This window comes from Pseudorca crassidens, chromosome 17, assembly GCF_039906515.1.
Source record: "Pseudorca crassidens isolate mPseCra1 chromosome 17, mPseCra1.hap1, whole genome shotgun sequence".
Classification (NCBI taxonomy): Eukaryota; Metazoa; Chordata; class Mammalia; order Artiodactyla; family Delphinidae; genus Pseudorca; species Pseudorca crassidens.
The window spans coordinates 83,747,844-83,769,178 of NC_090312.1; the positions used below are offsets into that span (position 1 = coordinate 83,747,844).

Consider the following 21,335-nt stretch of genomic DNA (forward strand, 5'->3'; position numbering starts at 1 on the left):
TCTGTGGAATACCTGAACAGACAGCGAATCATCCCAAACTGAGGAGGTGGACTTTGGGAGCAACTGTAGACTTGGGGTTTGCTTTCTGCATCTAATATGTTTCTGGTTTTATGTTTATCTTAGTTTAGTATTTAGAGCTTCTTATCATTGGTAGATTTCTTTATTGATTTGGCTGCTCTCTTCCTTTTATATATATATATATTTTTTTATTTTTTCAGTTTTCACTTTTTGTGAGTGTGTCTGTGTGTATGCTTCTTTCTGTGATTTTGTCTGTATAGCTTTGCTTTTACCTTTGTCCTAGGGTTCTGTCTGGTTTTTTTTAATATAGTTTTTAGCGCTTGTTATCATTGGTGGATTTGTTTTTTGGTTTGGTTGTTCTCTTCTTTCTTTCTTTTATTACTTTTTAATTTTTAATAATTAAAATTATTTTAATAACTTTATTTCTTTTTATTTTATTTTTTCCTTTCTCTCTCTCTTCCTTCCTCTCTCTCTCTCTCTCTCTCTCTTTCTCTCTTTCTTTCTTTTTTTCCTCCCTTTTCTTCTGAGCCACGTGGCTGACAGGGTCTTGGTGCTACGGCCGGGTCTCAGGCCTGTGCCTCTGAGATGGGAGAGTCGAGTTCAGGACATTGGTCCACCAGAGACCTCCCAGCTCCACAAAATAAAAATGGCGAAAGCTCTCCTAGAGATCTCCATCCCAATGCTAAGACCCAGTTCCATTCAACAACCAGCAAGCTACAGTGCTGACACCCTGTGCCAAACAACCGACAAGACAGGAACACAACCCGTCCCATTAGCAGAGAGGCTGCTTAAAATCATAATAAGGTCACAGACACCCCAAAACACACCACCAGATGTGGTCCTGCCCACCAGAAAGACAAGATCCAGCCTCATCCACCAGAACACAGGCATGAATCCCCTCCACCAGGAGCCTACACAACCCACTGAACCAACCTTAGCCACTGGAGGCAGACACCAAAAACAAAGGGAACTACAGACCTGCAGCCTGTGAAAAGGAAACCCCAAACTCAGTAAATTCAGCAAAATAAAAAGACAGAGAAACATACAGCAGATGAAAGAGCAAGGTAAACACCCACCAGACCAAACAAATGAAGAGGAAATAGGCAGTCTACCTGAAAAAGAATTCAGAGTAATGATAGTGAACATAATCCAAAACCTTGGAAACAGAATGGAGAAAATACAAAAAACATTTAACAAGGACCTAGCAGAACAAAAAAGCAAACAAACAATGATGAACAACACAATAAATGAAATTAAAAATTCTCTAGAAGGAATCAATAGCAGAATAACTGAGGCAGAAAAACGGATAAGTGACCTGGAAGATAAAATAGTGGGAATAACTACCGTAGAGAAGAATAAAGAAAAAAGAATGAAAAGAATTGAGGACAGTCTTAAGAGACCCCTGGGACAACATTAAACCCACCAACATTTGAATTATAGCGTTCCCAGAAGAAGAAGAGAAAAAGAAAGGGACTGAGAAAATATTTGAAGAGATTATAGTTGAAAACTTCCCTAATATGGGAAAGGAAATAGTCAAGTCCAGGAAGCACAGAGAATCCCATCCAGGATAAATCCAAGGAGAAACACACCAAGACACATATTAATCAAACTATCAAAAATTAAATACAAACAAAAAATATTAAAAGCAGCAAGGGAAAAACAACAAATAACATACAAGGGAATCCACATAAGGTTAACAGCTGATCTTTCAGCAGAAACTCTGCAAGCCAGAAGGGAGTGGCAAGACATATTTAAAGTGATGAAAGGGAAAATACCTACAACCAAGATTACTCTACCCAGCAAGGATCTCATTCAGATTAGATGGAGAAATTAAAACCTTTACAGATAAGCAAAAGCTAAGAGAATTCAGCACCACCAAACCAGCTTTACAACAAATGCTATAGGAACTTCTCTAGCAGGAAACACAAGAGAAAGAAAAGACCTACAATAACAAACCCATAACAATGAAGAAGATGGTAATAGGAACATACATATCGATAGTTACCTTAAATGTAAATTGATTAAATGCTCCCATCAAAAGACATAGATTGGCTGAATGGATACAAAAACAAGAACCATATATATGCTGTCTACAAGAGACCCACCTCAGACCTAGGGACACATACAGAGTGAAAGTGAGGGGATGGAAAAAGATATTCCATGCAAATGGAAATCAAAAGAAAGCTGGAGTAGGAATTCTCATATCAGACAAAATAGACTTTAAAATAAAGACTATTACAAGAGACAAAGAAGGACACTACATAATGATCAAGGGATCAATTCAAGAAGAAGATATAACAATTGTAAATATTTATGCACCCAACATAGGAACATCTCAATACATAAGGCAAATGCTAACAGCCATAAAAGGGGAAGTCGACAGTAACACAGTCATAGTAGGGGACTTTAACACCCCACTTTCACCAATGGACAGATCATCCAAAATGAAAATTAATAAGGAAACACAAGATTTAAATGATACATTAAACAAGATGGACTTAATTGATATTTATAGGACATCCTATCCAAAAAAAACAGAATACACTTTCTTCTCAAGTGCTCCTGGAACATTCTCCAGGACAGATCATATCTCAGGTCACAAATCAAGCCTTGGTAAATTTAAGACAACTGAAATCATATCAAGTATATTTTCAGACCACAACACTATGAGACCAGATATCAATTACAGTAAAAAATACAAACAACACATGGAGGCTAAACAATACACTACTAAATAACCAAGAGATCACTGATGAAATCAAAGACGATATCAAAAAATACCTAGAAACAAATGACAATGAAAACACGATGACCCAAAACCTATGGGATGCAGCAAAAGCAGTTCTAAGATGGAAGTTTATAGCAACACAATCCTACCTCAAGAAACAAGAAACATCTCAGATAAACAACCTAACCTTACACCTAAAGCAATTAGAGAAAGAATAACAAAAAACCCCCCAAAGTTAGCAGAAGGAAAGGAATCATAAAGATCAGAGCAGAAATAAATGAGAAAGAAATGAAGGAAACGATAGCAAAGATCAATAAAACTAAAAGCTGGTTCTTTGAGAAGATAAACAAAATTGATAAACCATTAGCCAGACTCATCAAGAAAAAAAGGGAGAAGACTCAAATCAATAGAATAGAAATGAAAAGGGAGAAGTAACAACTGACACTGCAGAAATACAAAGGATCATGAGAGATTACTACAAGCAACTATATGCCAATAAAATGGACAACTTGGAAGAAATGGACGAATTCTTACAAGAGCACAACCTTCCGAGACTGAACCAGGAAGAAATAGAAAATTTAAACTGACCAATCACAAGCACTGAAATTGAGACTATGATTAAAAATCTTCCAACAAACAAAAGCCCAGGACCAGATGGCTTCACAGGCAAATTCTATCGAACATTTAGAGAAGAGCTAACACCTATCCTTCTCAAACTCTTCTAAAATATAGCAGAGGGAGGAACACTCCCAAACTCATTCTATGAGGCCACCAACACCCTGATACCAAAACCAGACAAAGATGTCACAAAGAAAGAAAACTACAGGCCAATATCACTGAGGAACGTAGATGCAAAAATCCTCAACAAAATACTAGCAAACAGAATCCAACAGCGCATTAAAAGGCTCATGATCTTAAGGAGAAACTAAGACGGTGAACAATGAAATCAAACGTGCAAGGTTGCAGATAGTTTCTAGAGATCCTTGGAAACTGGGAAAAAAATTAAGAATACATCTCCATTTCTTAGAATAAGATGCTGGTTAGCTAATATAAATCAAGCACTGATGAAGTTTTACATGATAGAAAGAGAAAACAAACTCATCCAGATATTATGGTTCAGATATTTGGGGGCAGAGAAGAACGCTGTTTATGTCACTCCAGGTTGGTGGTTGTTACCAGAGCATTTTCCTTTAACTGATTTTGCTTCTCACAGTTTTCTGTCCTTGCACTACTGAATTTAAAGATTTTCTCAGTGCTCAGATTTTTAATGCAGGTTACCATGGTGGGATGGTGGGAAACCTCTCCTCAGGGTTGGTCTAGAGATATCGATTTTCTGAGAGTCAACTCAGCAATCCCATTCTTCCCTCAACACCTGAGACTTACAAATACCTTTTAATAATAAGATACAACTAGCCCCTATTTTATCAACATTTTCCTTTTATATGTAAAATTTCTCCTGAAATTTGAATGGTTTGAATCCAAAGGTATTTTTTTTTAACTTTATTTCTTCAATCAGACATTTGGAGCTCTGAGAGAATTTTTAAGCTAGTTTAAGGAGATCACTTCATTAATTGATTAAGAGAGCTAATTTTAAGACAAAACTCAGGGGATAAAATTGGAACATAAAACCACAGTGCCTTCATTTATTGAATAAAATGTGAGAGCAGTCCAGCTCTATTAAAGTAAATTAGATTTAGCTCTGAACCTAATTGGGGATATTCCAAGTTTTCCAGACAGAAATCAAATAATGTGACTCATCCTGTTCAAGATAGGTGACAGGCTTCATGTTACACGCAGAATAAAAGCCAAGTCCCTTAGCATCCTGTTATGTGCCCTCAGCATCCCCTGAAGCTTTATCCTGGACCCTCGTCATTCTGACAAGGACATCTACATACACGGTCCCCTCTGCCTGGAGAGCGGTTTACCTTTACTTTTAACCTCGTATACACTCTGGCCACATCCAGGAGTTCAGCCTAAGGGCTCCTTCCTCAGCTTCTCCTTACCTGCAGTGACTACTTCTATAGCACTGGATCATGGCTGGGGCTTACGTTTCTCTACATGACACTCTGGTCAATGTCTGCTTTCCCTCTAGCATGTAAAGGGCCTGACGTCAGGGCAGGTTTCCTTTACTATCTTCTCCTTGACCTATCCTGAGGCCCACCAGGGTGTATGGCTTGAGGCCACGGTTTAGAGAATAAATGAATTACTTGAGCTCTGTTGATCCAGGGTAAAATGAGATTAGAAAAAGTGAGGTGACATTCTAGAGTGCATCCCAGAAAATATTAAAACACACACCACTCAGTTTTGAGATAGCCTTTCTACAAAGCATAATTAATTTTATAGCTAGCTAGGAACAAGGATATAAAGTCCCATCTAAAGCATTTTGTGCATGACTCTATCCAATGATTTTGCCAGTACAACTCTGAAATTCCACTAAATCAAACCCAGAATGTTTTTATAATGCTGGGAATCTTGCCAAATAAATCCTTTCAATTCAATATTTTCATTACAATCAATCAATCATATTCTGGGCTTTGGAAAGAAAAGGATACACAGACCCCAACATTACATATCCATTTAGAGAATGGAAAATACTTACGAACAGATAATAACAGACAGTAATTAAGGTTTAGAGCCCAGTCAACAGGTGTGGGAGAGGCACCTAAAGGAATATCATCCGAAAGAACATGGACAAATATCCTTGTACATTTGAATGCCACGCTTATCTGCCAAAATCACTCAGTCTAGCTCTGGCGAGATTACTGGCTTTCCCACGTAAGTCATGATCGCCTTCAAATGGAAACCCAAAGTAGGGAATTCTATAGAGGCGGAAAGTAGACGGCTGGCTGCTCAGACCTGAGCCGGGGATGGGGTATAGAAGGCGGATGCTGACGGTATGGGTTTTCTCCTCAGTGGATGAAAATGTTCTAAAACTGACTGTAGTGATGGGTGCACACATCCGTGAATATAATAAAAATCATTGAACTGTACACTCTAAGTGGGCAGATTGTATGGTATGTGAATTACATCTCAAGAAGCTGTTTAAGTTAAAAACTCATCCTTCAAATGATAATTCATCAGTGGTTTTGCCTGATTCTTGGAACTAATGCACACTCTTCTAGCTAAGCTTTATTACCTGCTTATTACCCTCCTATTTCTGTGGTGCAAAGGTATGTACCCTGTGCACACCTTTGGGGGAAACAGAAGCATCAGACTCAAATAATGAGAACAGGGCAGAATGAGGAAATGAATGCAAATGTGCCTGTGCTTGTAGCAACACTTGATATTTAAAGACTTTTGCCCTGAAATCACTAATAAATGAAAATACAGACATTTATGACAACTGCTATGAAGATGTATATGTTTGTTTGGTAAATATGATATAATTAATACCCAACCCTTGATATTAAGAAATTGTTTGCTTGATGCTGGACATTTCAATCCATTTATTTCAGTTTCAAATAAACCAGAATGTGAATAACTTAGAGAGGAAACATTATTTGTGTTTCCAAATAGAGAGCGTAGAGATAACTTAGTGCAGGCTTTACAGCTATAGAGCGTATTTATTGGGAATAAGGACTCTGTCATCAGCTTTGATGGGGGTTGCGGCCCAGCTCTGCCGCTTACAACAAACAGGTAAATTACTTAACCTCTTAATACTTAACCACTGTCTGTAGAGGTCCAGCAACAGTTACCCACTTTCTGGACACTAAAGACCAGAGGAAACAATAGAAAGTATTTAGCTCAGAATCTGGCACTTCAAGAGCAGTTAATAAATATTAGCAACTATTGTTTATAAATGATAAGATTTTAATGGAAATAGTACTTATACTTTCACTTTGATTGCTGCAAAGTTAAAGATTCCAGATGGAAATCACCTTTGATCACAAACATTTCCCTGATGGACGTGGATAACTTATCGTTTAGGGAAGAAAAGCTGAGTCTTTTGAAAAATACTCCACAAAACATTTTTCTAGTAATAATATTCAAAACACTCTTTCTCTAAAAGGTAATTCTTTTAATGACAAGGACCGGAGGTATGATTTAATAATATGCGAATGGATGGTATTGCATTTTAAGAGACACAGAAGAAAAATTAAAGTCTCACGGAGTCAAGATGGCAGCTTACTTTAAGGTGATTATATGGTAATTCTTACAAGAAGAATGGGGCAAAAATGCAAGACTATTAGACCCCTTGATGAGAAACTTTGGTGATTACTTGGGGTGTAGTGTGGAGACCATTAATTTATATTTAGAAATGGTAAGTATCTGGATGGCTCAGACAAGCGGACCAGAAAATGCAACAGGAATACTGATGCACGTAGAGCAGAGCCAGAGGCCACGCGCAGATCAAGGTGAAGAGGGCATTCCTGCAGGTGGATGCAGGAGGATATAAACCAGGTGGATGCAGGAGCCTGAGCGCTTCTAGGAGCAGCTTCAGTCTGAGGACACAGAAAAATAGTTGATCATAAGTGGAAAGTTTAGTGATTCTTTTGTCCAGCTTTTGGAGAATGTTTTTTTTTGAAATCTAAAAATGTAATTAGAAGAGCTTGGTGCTTTAATGACATGCAAACAAAAACAAAAACTAATACAAGGGGAAAAACACCCAAGTTTGTGATTTCTGAGGGATGTTTGAATCAAGGAAGACTGAGTAATGGTAACAGCCACGAAGCATCCCAAACAATTGTCAGAAAAGATCCAAAGTTACAGCAGATACGGGAATGGCTCTAAAAAGCAGCACGAGACTAAAAATGGTGTAAAAGGGAAGGATTCCTGGAAGACTGAGAAAGGAGTGAGCACGCTGCTCAAACCCCAGAAGCCACTCACGGCCGAGTGTCAGGTCAGCAGCGAGGGCCGGAGTTCCTCTCTGCTCTTTTCTGAGGTCATGGATGGGGCTGGGTCCTGGACAGGGCTGGTCATGGATGGGGCTGGGGATGCACTGTGACTCAGAGACACAGGCGGGACCAGGTGGACATGTGTGCATGCCATGCCTCTAGATCCCACCTCACTGCACCCCAGGGCCAGTCACTAGATTTGCTAAATCGATAGATAAATAAATGGTCAGCATCAAAATATGAATTTTGCATTTAGGCTAGAATACTTTCTTAAACTGTTGCTTATGTATATTGTAATTCTCAGATCTAAAGAAAATAGTGCAAATGGATAAACACAGTTCATCCAATTTACATATGACAGGGTAAAGGGAAAAAGGATTGGTATAAAATATTGCTATTTAAAATAAATAAATGAATGATAAACAAATAATCACATGTTGAAATATGTTAACGGAATGAAAGATAGTTTAAAAATAGAAAAGCAAAGGTCAGAGGTAAGTAGTGAGAAACCTAAAATGGAAAACCCTAAAAGGAAAGTCTTCAGGCTGAATGGATAATATTCTAAATAAAAATACTGATGTTTTTATTTCTGGTTGGTTTGTGTGTCATAAGAATTATAAAATAATTTCTTTTTTGTCAAACCTCTTAATATATGGCCCCCATCACAATTCAAATATTACTTCTGTGGCCAGTATTTTGAATGGAAAATATATACTTATTTGATTTAAAAAATAACTCTATTTATTACATGTATAAGAGTTTTGTTTGGGTTGAAATAATGTAAATATTAAACAAAAATGATTTATTTGGCAAAATTCTTAACGTTTAAAAACTGTCTAGGTTAAAATGTGGCATTTCAGTAAAAATAAGTAACATCGTATTATTGAGTTTCACTCTAAATGGAAATAGAACAGAAAGAAAAGAACATTTCCATCCTGCACGAAATTCATACGGCTCCACTCCCAGAAAGAGAGTCAGTGCTTATGTCAAATGAAAGCAGCTCTCGTGAATGGATTTTATTCACACTCAGCTCCTGTTCTCTCTTCATGGACATTTACTATCTTCAGTGGTACCTTTAAATCCTTCATGGCAATCTCACTAAATATGGAAAAAAACAAGAAAACTTGTTTCTTGGTTTATTCCCACAACATCATTTCCACATCCTGTAATTTGTCCTACATATCTCCTTGGCCTTAGTTGATGACAGAGTGAAAGAAAAAATAAACCTTAAAACTAACATTTTATATAGTAAATACTCTCATCACTTGACGAAGACCCTGCCAGTCAACACTGGTCAGTTTTCTGAATCATTTTCGTAATGTCAACTAGAGATGACAGTCACCAAATTTAGAGTTCCACTTTCCAAGTGTATGTACCTCAAGCTGTGTTAAAATTTCATGAAATGTACACCTGAGATGTATGATTTTCCCCCTACACAGGCAAAATGCCTAACCCAACAACCAAGATAAAGTTAAATTTCATTCATCTCTGCAGAGATACAAGTTTCTAAAGGGCATTTAAAATCATTGAGTTAATTTTTCAATATTTATATAACTTTCTGTCCTTTTTTAAAATTTATATTTTCTTTCATTGATGATACATTGCAGGTGTGGTACATCTTTAACAGTCAGTGATATACAGAAAGAAAAGCCCTTTGAAATGTAATAATAACTAGAAAAGAACAGATATGGTCTGTTTTTAGAAGAATTGAGGTGCTAAAACTTTAAATCTATCCTATATACTTGGCATTGGAACATGAGATTTTACTGATTTCTTAAATAAAAAAAGAAAACTGCACAAAAGAAAAAGATGACTAGAACAGAACTAATACTTAACTTACTATCAGACCTTATATGAACCTAAAACATGTTCGGCTCCTTTCACTGACAGACCAGTATTTCCCGCTCTGGCTGGTTAAAAGATATGCACACCGCAAGGCCATATTTGATATTTTAGATGAAACCAGATAAAGAAAAGTAATGGGTTATATTCAATTCCAGGTAAGGTAAATTTCCCAAATACTTTTCTAAAATCTCTTAATCAAAAGGTGGCCAAGACTTTGACAGCCTGGTTAATTTCCTCTCAGTCCAAATATTGAGGAGTTTGCTATAGCCATTCTCGTCTACTTATCGATCTGCAGAAAGTTAAAGTTCACAGAAACGCGGGCGTTACGGCACAGACTTTGTAAGGATAGACAGGAGAGACGGGCTACCTTTATGCTTAATCCAAATCCTCCTACAGTTTGTCTTCTAATGGTCACCGTTCTTTCCTGAAAGACAGATTTTAAAAGTGGTTAGTGTTGCCCGCTACTGTACCTACACACCATTTTCCTCCTCTCGGTTTTGTGCTTGCTCTTCAAAAAAAGGACATTTTGTGACAGCATAAAGGCCCCAAACTTTGCAATAAATGGAGTATTTTGGAATTTTTAAATCGAAGGCTAACTATTTGTCAAGATAAAAGGGACTGCAGTTTATTAAACTGCTAAATTCTCAAGTTAACTTCTTTCAATGATTTTTTGGACATAGTTTGGAATCTGAACTTTAAAACCTCTTCTCATTCTCACATTATGTGTTCTTGTTGTTGAAAAATAATTCAGCATCACATGGTAAATATTATCTTTGCCAACCAAGGTCATATCTCCATTACTACCGGTCATGTGGTTTGTGGAGACTTGAGCGCTGGGCTGGAAGACTGCCATGTTTCAGCACATAAATGGTCCATGTGTACGTCTGGGGTTGGAACTCTAAATAAACCAGGTTCACAATGATTGCTTGTTTGAAAGAAGAATGCATTTTACAGTTAACTGATACCTATAATAAAATTATCAGTTTTCAAAAGCAGTTCTCTTTTGCCTTCCACAATGGGACCAATCATTCAACCACTGGCATATGAAATTTAAAAATCGCAAAGAGCCACATTTGGACAAATCCTTTAGTTTCCAATAAAAAAAAATCAATATTACTTTTTTGTGGTGATCATCTCTACATAATGCATATCTCCTGGCATCCTGAAGGGCTGAGAGCTTTTATTTAGAACCTTCTCCATTTATTTATAACCTTCCCATCTTCTTGAACCTTCCCCTACCTAGAAAGGTTTAGACCCCACCCTTCTTCCCTGGTACCTGGAATAGATATTTGTTTTCTGGTCCTTGTGTCTCCACAAAGGCTCAGTTTATTTGGCTACATTATCTACTCCCCTACTTAATAGTCACCTGAGGTATTCCATCTGTGGTAGTTTAAAAAATACATTCTAAACAAATTTTAAGTACAACGGAAAACTACATTTAATAAAATTATTTCTTATATATCTTTATATAGAATTCTTTCTGAAGAAAGAAGAGTTACTCGGCACATTTAGATATCTAATTAATATTTATCCACATCCTATTCCAACAGCTATATCACAGAGGAGCTCAAAGACTGCGAGACTCAGCGGGATAAGTTGATTACATGGTCATCTTCAGTCTTATCAAACAGACAGGCGAGCTGCTTTCCCACTGCCTATCAAACTAAACTAAAGTTCTTAGACGGCACAGCTACTTTCTTAATTCTTTTCTGTAAGGAATAAATACTTGATTCCTTAAAATAGTATCAAAACCAAGGGTACAGTTAGCTCAGAAAACCCACATCAACTGTCTCAAAATAAAGATTTCAATCTGTCAAAGCAAATGCATTTTTAATAGCAAACGGTATCACCTCAAGTTTCCAGAACATCTTCCATAGCAATCATTAGCCGCAAGGGCAATTTGGTGAGCAAACTCTCCTGAGCAGCAGAGTGCGTGCTGAAGCCCTGCTTTTTTCTGAAGGAACGGCAAGCATGCAGGTTATTAAAGGTCTATGCAGTGCCTTTATTCATTCTGTACAAGACTGCCTTCTAATCCTTGGTGGAGAATATTCAGCACATATTCCAAATTGGATACAAAATTGCTGATGCAGAGAAGAGTTTGACTAAAGAGTCAGCAGAACCTGTGGAAAAGCTCAGAAGCAGCACTTATTTTAATGTTTCTTAAACACACGGGTACACACGCACGCTCTTGCAAACGCACGCTCTTGCAAACGCAGACAGCACCTCTAGACGCTACTGCTTCATTAGCTGACTCGTAAGGAAGTGGGGAGACACGGGCAGGACCAATTACTTCGCGTTTTAAAGCCAAAATTTTAAATTGGTGCCTGCAGGTAGCAGGAGGCATGGAAAGGCACACCCCCGTTCAGACGGTACCTGCTGACACCCTCCTGCTCATCTGTATGTCGTGTCAGCTGTGCCCTCCAGCCCCTCCCCACCTGCCCCAAAAATCAGAGGAAAGAAAGAGATGTTAATGAATTGTTTCAGCTGCTCACCTCATAAATCTGAGGGTATCTGGAAGCTGCTCGGGAGCTGTATTTAGTTAACACAGTGTGAGTTTCATAAAGACGTTGCCTAGCAACAAGACCCCATCCTTTGGGAAACCAAGTATAATTGGTTATTTTATTTCTTTTTTTTTTTTTTTTTTTTTTTTTTTTTTTGCGGTACGCGGGCCTCTCACTGTTGTGGCCTCTCCCGTTGCGGAGCACAGGCTCCGGACGCGCAGGCTCAGCGGCCATGGCTCACGGGCCCAGCCGCTCTGCGGCATGTGGGATCTTCCCGGACCGGGGCACGAACCCGTGTCCCCTGCATCGGCAGGCGACCTCCCAACCACTGCGCCACCAGGGAAGCCCTATTTTATTTCTTAAAACACAATTGAGACGTGCTCCCACACACTCATATATACGACAAGCCTTCATTTATTCTTCTTATTCCTTACAAAATGAAAGGATGGAGCCCAAGAGTGGTATCAGCCCGTATGAAGTTGTGCCACACACCTAAATTCATTCATGTTATGGACAACATGTTGAAGCGCTTACCTTGTGTTATATAAAAACATAATTATTATCACCCCTGCCCTCTGGAGTATTATATTTGACATACTCTCTGTGTTTACTGTCTGAACTACATGGGAACCAACATACACATGTTACCAAACAGAACACATTGCTCTTTTATAACCCAGGAATGGACGTTTTTGAGACACACAGTGAAAAATGGGAGGGAGTGGTGAGAATAAGGCAGAAACTAGAGAGATGGCAATGAAGAACTGTACTGACTCTGTGCGCTGGGAACAAAGAAGATGCATAGGAAAGGAGAGAGGAAAAGTCATGAGCTCTTTTCGACAATTCAGGAAGAGTAACTAAACCTAAAAAGGGATAAGAATAAAACGGTAGCTTCTAATTACCAAAAATCTAAATGCTATGTGCCCTTATATATACAGTGGAATATTACTCAGCCATAAAATGAAACGAAATTGAGTTATTTGTAGTGAGATGGATGGACCTAGAGTCTGTCATACAGAGTGAAGTAAGTCAGAAAGAGAAAAACAAATACCGTGTGCTAACACATATATATGGAGTCTAAAAAAAAAAAACCGTACTGATGACCCTAGTTGCAGGGCAGGAATAAAGATGTAGTTATAGAGAATGGACTTGAGGACACGGGGTGGGAGGGGGAAGCTGGGGCGAAGTGAGAGTAGCACCGACATATATGCACTACCGAAGGTAAAATAATCGGCTGGTGGGAAGCATCCACATAGCACAGGGAGACCAGTTATGTGCCTTGTGACCACCTAGAGGGGTGGGATAGGGAGGGTGGGAGGGAGACGCAGGAGGGAGGGGATATGGGGATATATGTATATGTACAGGTGATTAACTTTGTTGTGCAATAGAAACTAACACAGTATTGTGAAGCAATTATACTCCAGTAAAGATCTATTAAAAATAAATAAATAAATAAATAAATACGATGTGCCCTTACGGGTTTCACAGCACTCGTGATTGTTTATTAAAATACACCGTGACCTTGACTGTTTCTTCCCTCTAGTTTTCTGAGTTCTGAACCTATGTCTTGTTCACAGTTGTCCTTAAAATTTAGCATCAGGCCTAAATCAAAGTTAGATAATCATCTGCTAAATGAATAAAGAGGTTTTTTTCCCAAACATTTTCATTTCAAACATGGAATCATCACAACATTCCACCTGCGTAGGCAATATTTTCCCAATTAAGAGTGAAAAAACTAAAATGCAAATGAATTACAGTCCCTTGGCCAAGATCCAAATCATGATCGACATGCAAGTGTCTCTGATGCCCACCACCTTTTCCGTCACACAGGCCCAATACAAGATGGAGAAACAGATGAAAGAAGCAAAGATACTGAAAATTAGGGAGCAGAAAGGGAAGGCGTCGTCAGAAACAACGCTCTTCCTCTGAGACTGGGAATGAGGCGAGCACAACCCCCACCTAGCACCACCGACCTTCAGCTTGTGCTTGAAGTTACAGTTACAGCGCAGCAGAGCAGCGATAGGGGATGAAAGCCCTGCGGGCTAGAGAGGGAGAACGGAAACTGCCTTTGTTCTTTGTCTATGTAGAAAAATCCAAAGAACCAACAAAAATCCCATGGAACTAACACGCAATTACAGCAAGGTCGTAGGAGACACAGCTAATATACAAAAGTCAACTGGTCCCTGTATATCAGCCATGAGAACTGGAACTTGAAATTAAAATCACAGTACCATTTACAATAGCCCACTAAAAAGGGAATACTTTGGTATAAATCTAACAAGTAACGTTTTCTATGTGGAAAACTATAAAGTGCTGAGGAAAGAAATCAAAGATGATCAAGATAAACAAGGAGAGAGATTTTATATTCATGGATTAGAAGACTCAATATTTTCAAGATATCGATTCCTCCTAACTTGATCTATGGAATCAGTACAATCCCAATAAAAATCCCAGCAAGCTCTTTGTGGGTATCAAGAGGCTGCGTCTCAGACTTCTATGGAGAGAACCCATAACGGCCAACACGAAGCTGAAGCAGAAGGACCAAACCCGAGGACGTGGGGTCCCTGATTCAGGACTTGCTATAAAGCTACAGGAATCAAGACAGCGCAATTTTTTTGAAGACTAAACATACAGATCACTGGAACAGAACAGCAAGCCCAAAAATAGAGCCAAGAAAAAAGACAGAGTCAATCTGATCTTGACAAAGGAACAAAGGCAATTCAATGGAGAAAAGGATAGTCTTTCAATATCCCCCCCCCCCAAAAAAAAGAAAGGAATCCAAATATGAATGTTATCCTTTCACAAAAGTTAACACAGACTGAATCACAGACCTAAACATAATCACAGTCTTATATAAAGATTCTAGGAGAAAACCTGTATGACTTTGGGTTTGGCAATGAGCTTTTAAAAGGAACACCAAAAGCATGGTCCATAAAAGAAAAAATTTGATGTTAGGAAATATTAAAATTGAAAACTTCTGCTTTGCAGAAGATACTGTTAGGAGGATGAAAAAGAAGTCACAGATTGGAAGAAAATATTTGCAAAATATCTATCTGATAGGGACTTGTTTCCAAAATATGCAAAGAACCCAACACTCAGCAAGAAAACAACCAACCTAATTTTAAAAATGCCAAAATATTTGAGCAAACACCTCATCAAAGAATATACAGATAGCAAGAAAGCTCTTGAAAAGGTACTCAACAAAATTTATTAGTGGATTGCAGGTTAAAAAATGAGATAATATTACACACCTTTTAAAATGGCTAAAACCCAAAACGTTGACAATATCAAATGCTGGGGAGGATTCTCATCACTAAGAATTCTCATTCCTTACTGGTGGGAATTCAAAAAGAGAGTTTGGGGGTCTCTTACAAAGCTAACACAGTGCAGGAATTGCTCTCCTAGGTATTTACTCAACTAATTTAAAAATTTATGTTTACGCAAAAGCTGCACGCAAATGTTTACAGCGGCTTTATTCATAACTGCCAAAAACTGAAGTGACCAAGATGCTGTTTATTCATAGAATGAACAATAAATAAACAAACGAACAAATAAATAGAAATGATCTATCTAGCTCCAAAAAGACATGGAGAAAACTCAAATGGATATCACTAAGCAAAAGAAGCCAGTCTGAAAAGGATATATACTCTGATCCCATCTGTAAGACGTTCTGAAAAGGCAAAACTAAAGGACAGTGAAATGACTAATGGCTGCCAGGAGTTCGGGCAGAGGGAAGAGGTTGAATGGATGAAGCACAGGGATTTATAGGGCGAGGAGACCATTCTTTAGGATACAGTAATAATGGACACGTGACATTGTGCATTTGTCAAACCCCAGAGAACTTCGGAGAAAAAGCAGTCCACCTTCACATATGCGCGTTAGGAAGCTAGGGGGCCCAAAGCGAAGTGTGACAAGTAATCTAACTGCATTACAGGTGTGCGTCAGCCCCTTGCCGAGAGGGGTGGGCAAACGCGCTGCCTGAGCGACTTTGGAAACGAGTGGCGTCTGAGAGGCACATGCTACGGGCTGAGACCCTCCTTGATGAAGCTGTCCCACGCGAGGGGGTAGTGACGATCCTGACACTGCTATGCATGCATACTGAAATTAAACAAGCACCTGGCGGGGGGGGGGACCAGCTTCTCACTGTGGGGTGGGAATTTACAGACACAAGCAGGGGGACAGCTAGAACAGTCCATGGGCAAGGAAGACAGCGGGGAGGTATCAGTATGAACCCATGTTTAGCTTAATACAGACAGAGGTGGTTACATATAGAAATACTCATAGATAAGTGAATCTACAAAGGTTATTGTCTGTCTTTTTAAAAATGGCTCTTCGGGGCTATAATTCATGTACCTTAACACCAGCTACTTAAAGTGTACAATTTAGATGCTTTTAGTAGTTTCACAGTTATGCAGCCATCATCACAACAATTTTAGAACACTTGTATTCAGTATTCCAGAATGTACCTAGAACCCCTCACTCCTGATCCCCCCCATTCTAACCTTAGGCATTCAATCTACGTTCTATCTCTGTGGGTTTGCCTATTACGGACTTTTCACATGAGTGAAATTATACAGTATGTAGTGCTTTGTGTCTGTCTTCTAACTACGATGTTTTCAAGGTTCATCCATGTTGTAGCATGCATCAATACTTCGTTTCTTAAACTGTCAGATAACATTCCACTGTATGGGTATACCACACTTTATCCCTCCCTCCACATCTAGGGTGTTTATAGGATTTGGCTACTAAGAATCATGCTGCTATGAACATCTGTGGACAAGTTTTTGCGTGGACACGCGTGATCGTTTTTCCCGAGTATATACCAAAGAGTGAAAACTGGGACTGCCAGGCTGTTCCAGTGAAGCTGGACATCCTACGTTCTCACCAGCATTGTCCGAGGACCCCAGCTTCTCCGCATCTTCAGGACCACTTGTTCTTATCTGTCTTTTTGATTATAAACATCCTAGTGGCTATGAAGTGTACCTCACTGTGGTCTTGATGTACATTTCCTTGGTGGCTAATGGCGTTGAGCATTTCTTCATTTCCTTATTGGCCAATTATACATCTTCTTTGTAATAAAAACATCTATTCAAATCCTTTGCTCATTTTTTATTGCCCATTTTATTAATGAGTCATAAGTTTCCGACTGATTCTTGAAAGATATTTTTGGCATATACAGAAATCTGGGTTGATAGTTCTTTCTCTTCGGCAGTTGAAAAATACCATGCCACTTCCTTCCAGTTTCCATTGTTTCTGGGGAAAACTCTACTATCATTTGAATGGTTTTTCCCCTATTCCTAAAGTATTACGGTGTCTTGCTGCTTTTAAGTTTTTTCTTTGTCTTTAGTTTTCAGGATTTGACTATGATGTGTCTTAACACAGGTTTCTTGGGTTTATCCTTTTGAGATCTGCCCCCCCTTCTTTAGGTTTACGTCAGTTGCAGACTTTGGGGAGTTTTCAGGCATTATTCCTTCAAGCACTGTTTGAGCTCTGACCTCCTTCTCTTTTCCTGGGACTGTGATGATATAAACGCTGGATCTTTCATTATAGTCTCACGGGTCCCTTATTTTTTTTCAGACCAGTTTTTCTCTTTAGTTCAGAAAGGGTAATTTTTATTGTTCTGTCTTCAAGTTAATTGGTTCTTTCCTCGGTCCTCTCCATGCTGCTCTTGAGCCCATCCACTGAGTTTTTATTTCAGTTGAATTTTCAGTTCTACAATTTCCAGTTGCTTTTTGCTGAGACTTTCTCTTTTCTCATTTGTTTCAATCCTGTTTGTAACAGACCCGAAACCATTTTATGACAGCTACTTCCCAATCCTTGTTAGTTAATTGTAACATCTGTGACATTGCAAGGTTGGCATCTGTTGATTGTCTTTTCTATTCGAGGTGAGAATTTCCTTGTTACTCCTGGTCATAGGTGGGAAAGTTCCAGCTGCTCCAGGCCTCCGCTGACAAGAGCCTGGGTGGGAAGTGCAGGGCTGCCCGGTCACTGCTCCCTGAGAGGCGTCCACCGCGGTCTCATCATCAACGTGCTACAGTGAATCCTGACTTTCCACGAGGCCTCCTCCGGTACTTCTCCAGGGCAGGGTGGAAGAAACAACATATTTTTAAACAGCAGATTTCTCTATCTGTGGTCAAAACAACTGATGAAGTCAGTTCCAAGGAAGAAAAATAATAAATATACCAATGACAAAAATGACAGTTTTGACCAAAACTTTCACTATTTAATCTATTATGTTAAACATGTAGGATAGTATTTACCTAAATAATATAGGCCTTATTTTCACATTATTGTCTATTTCATTTCACCTAGTTTGTATGAGTCTTCATTTCCAGAACAATGCAAATTTTAGTCTATCAATCTACGTTTAATTTCATTGAAGAATTACAAATTTAATTAAAATAATTTATATGAAGCAATATAGCCTTCATAAACCTATAAACTTTAGAATATCCTTAGGCTCCTTTTCACTAATACCATATTAAAAGCACTTTGGAGGGGCTTCGCTGGTTGGCGCAGTGGTGGAGAGTCCGCCTGCCGATGCAGGGGACACAGGTTCGTGCCCCAGTCTGGGAAGATCCCACATGCCGCGAAGCGGCTGGGCCTGTGAGCCATGGCCGCTGAGCCTGCGCGTCCGGAGCCTGTGCTCTGCAACGGGAGAGGCCGCAACGGTGAGAGGCCCGCGTATCGCAAAAAAAAAAGCACTTTTGTTTGAAGCAATAATAATGAAACTCCTTTGCATCTAAAAAGGACTGACTCCCAGAATGATTCTTTTGAGGTGAGAAGTTTTGTTTCCTAATATTATACAGAAAGATTACTTATCCAGTTTAAATTGCTCATCCAGGATAATCATTAGAGGCAAAGTGAATTAGAGAAAGGGACAAATATTCAGATCAGTGGTCCATCAGTTATTTTAGGAAACAACTATGACCCCACGTTAGGTTATAGAACCGAGAGGAATACAAGTTAGAAATGGTTAGAAAGCAGAAAGTGGGAAGAAGGGACCCAGGCTTTATTTTTCACTTCTACAATCTTCTACGGTAATGTGGTCACATTCAGTGCTGTCACAACCAATTCTGTAAATTAGATGTTCTCTCCTTCTCGCTCACAGGAACCGAGATTCAGAGAAGGAAGTTAACTCACACAGGGTCACAAAGCTAGCAAATGGCCAGGCTGAGATGGCAAGCCAGGTCTGTCTGATTTTAGAGCCAATAGATTTTCCACCGTTAACACACACACACACACACACATACACACACACACACACAAGTAACCTTGGTTCTGACACTCTTTTGAGTCAGATATACTAAATTCTTTCTCTAGGATAACACACAACAAAATGATGAATAAAATAAGGCACACAAACAAAAAATAATGTCAAAGTGTAACCAGGGCAATAAGAAGAAAAAAATTTCATGGTTGTCAGAAAGGAAGACTAATTGTCTCCTGATAGGTAAGAAGGTTCCACCCAAACTGTGACCCTGATCGCATCCACCGCGGGCCCAGGACTGGAAGGACCAGGGAGGGAGAAAAGCGGCTCGTGGTGTGTGTAAGAATGAACATTTCTTCCACTATTTGCCCATTTTGAATCTGGCTCCAGATGAAAGATTTAAAAGCTAATTCTCCTGAGAACTTGTCAGCATGAATTGGTCTACATGTGGGTTTGAGATGATACTCAGTCTACCTGTGTGGTCTTGAATCCCCAGTGGAGAACTTAGTTTAAAGAATACCTGGGTCGCCAGTAGCCTCAGGCACCTTGAAAAAGCAAATGAAAATGAAAATTCTGTCTTTGTAACACATTGTGGAGCCAAACCCAAGAAATTCCCACAGAGCACCAAAGGCCATGAACTCAGGGTGAAAATTCTCAGAGCACAACGCGTGAGTCGGCAGAACAGCAAACAGGCAAACAAGGAACAAGTGGTCGGTTAGGTTCTGTAGAGACTGCAGATCCTAGAATTCCAGACGCACCACGTAAGTAGGATTTTTAGAATGATGAATAGAACGGGAGGAGATATCAAACGTACGATAGGGACATCAAATATTATGCATCAAATATAAAATGGGACAGACTAGAACTTCTAGAAGAAAAAGTTTCCAGAATCAGAATTTCAATACATAGTTTAAGCAACAGACTAAATCTAACCAGGGAGAGAGTTCCTGAACTGAAAGGAAAGCAGAGGGAGTTGCCGTCTGGCCTCCAAGGCCAGACCATCTGGCGCAGAGTGTGGAGCAACAGAAGAGAGTGAGGACTCAGGGGCTGACGTAACGCCCACCTACAGGTCAGGACCACAGGCAAGAACAGAGAGAGAGAGATAAGCAAAAGCTTTTTAAATGATTATGATTGATCTGAATTGAAGAAATGCATAAATCCCCATATTCAAGAATTCCTGACTCCCGTGCAAAGCAAATAAAAACAAATCTTCATAGTTGCTTCACAGTGAAACTGCAGGTCACCACAGGTGGGGATTCCTAAATATCCAATGCTCTTGAGAGAAGGGTCAGGCTCCCTACAGAGAAAGCATCAGTAATAGATGGTAGACTTTCCAAAACTCTACCTCAACCTGACAGCTGGGGAAAAATGTATAATAAAATAAAGCAAAATGTCAATCTTCTTACAAGATAAAGAAAAACCACCGAACAAAACATTTTAAATATCTATCTACCAATTATCTACATACATATATTGAACATAGGCAGGTAGATAAATAGATAGATAGACAATATTCTATACCTATACACAAACACACACACAATGTGAGATAGATAGATACATGGTAGATAGAGCGAGCTCAGGGAAAGATTTATATTACTTATATGTAGTAAACAAACTTAAAATTAAGAAGATTAGAAACACAAAATGTAAAACAGTTTTTTTTTTTTTTTTTTTTTTTTTTTATGGAAAGAAGAAAGGGTATCAGTGAGGGCAGGGGAGGCTTCAGAGTGAAGGGTAACATTTTCCTTCTTAAACTGGTGACGGACACATGGGTGACCATATCCTTCTTGCTCTGTGAGTTCAAATTATATGTTATAAAAATTCATTTCTATGAATATGTAAGTGGAGCAATCTGGCCTAGAGCTGGTCTAATGCCAACACCCGTGCTCTGTCTGTTGATGTGGAAGCACACTCACTTGGCAGGCGGGGCTGCTCTCATGTACGTCAGTCCTTAATCCTCACCTGGTGCACCTGTGACAACGCACATCACCTTTCCTACGAGAATGCATTCCTTTCTTGGATAACTCGGTAGTAGAGAGATTACCAAATAGTGAGCAACAATCCAGAAGACCACCCCTGTGCATATAAGTTGTAAGTGTTGAGATTAATAGAGGAAAAATGATTTTATTGCATGAGTTATTTGAAAATGCTAAACATAAAATAATAGGGATTTTTAAATATACTATTAATAAGGG

At 39.0% G+C, this 21,335-nt stretch overlaps 1 protein-coding gene across 6 annotated transcripts in view; it reads right to left on the bottom strand.

The window, feature by feature from the left end:
• SNTG1 (syntrophin gamma 1) overlaps window positions 1-21,335 on the bottom strand; it is a 476,492-nt gene that overhangs the window by 169,372 nt on the left and 285,785 nt on the right. For 5 of the 6 annotated variants that reach the window (XM_067712365.1, XM_067712364.1, XM_067712362.1 and 2 more), the window contains one exon: window positions 9,794-9,850. The exons of the other annotated variant lie outside the window; for it this stretch is intronic. In XM_067712365.1, the coding sequence (XP_067568466.1) occupies window positions 9,794-9,850 (57 nt within the window). The remainder of the gene's footprint in view (window positions 1-9,793; window positions 9,851-21,335) is intronic. 6 annotated transcript variants of the gene reach the window in all.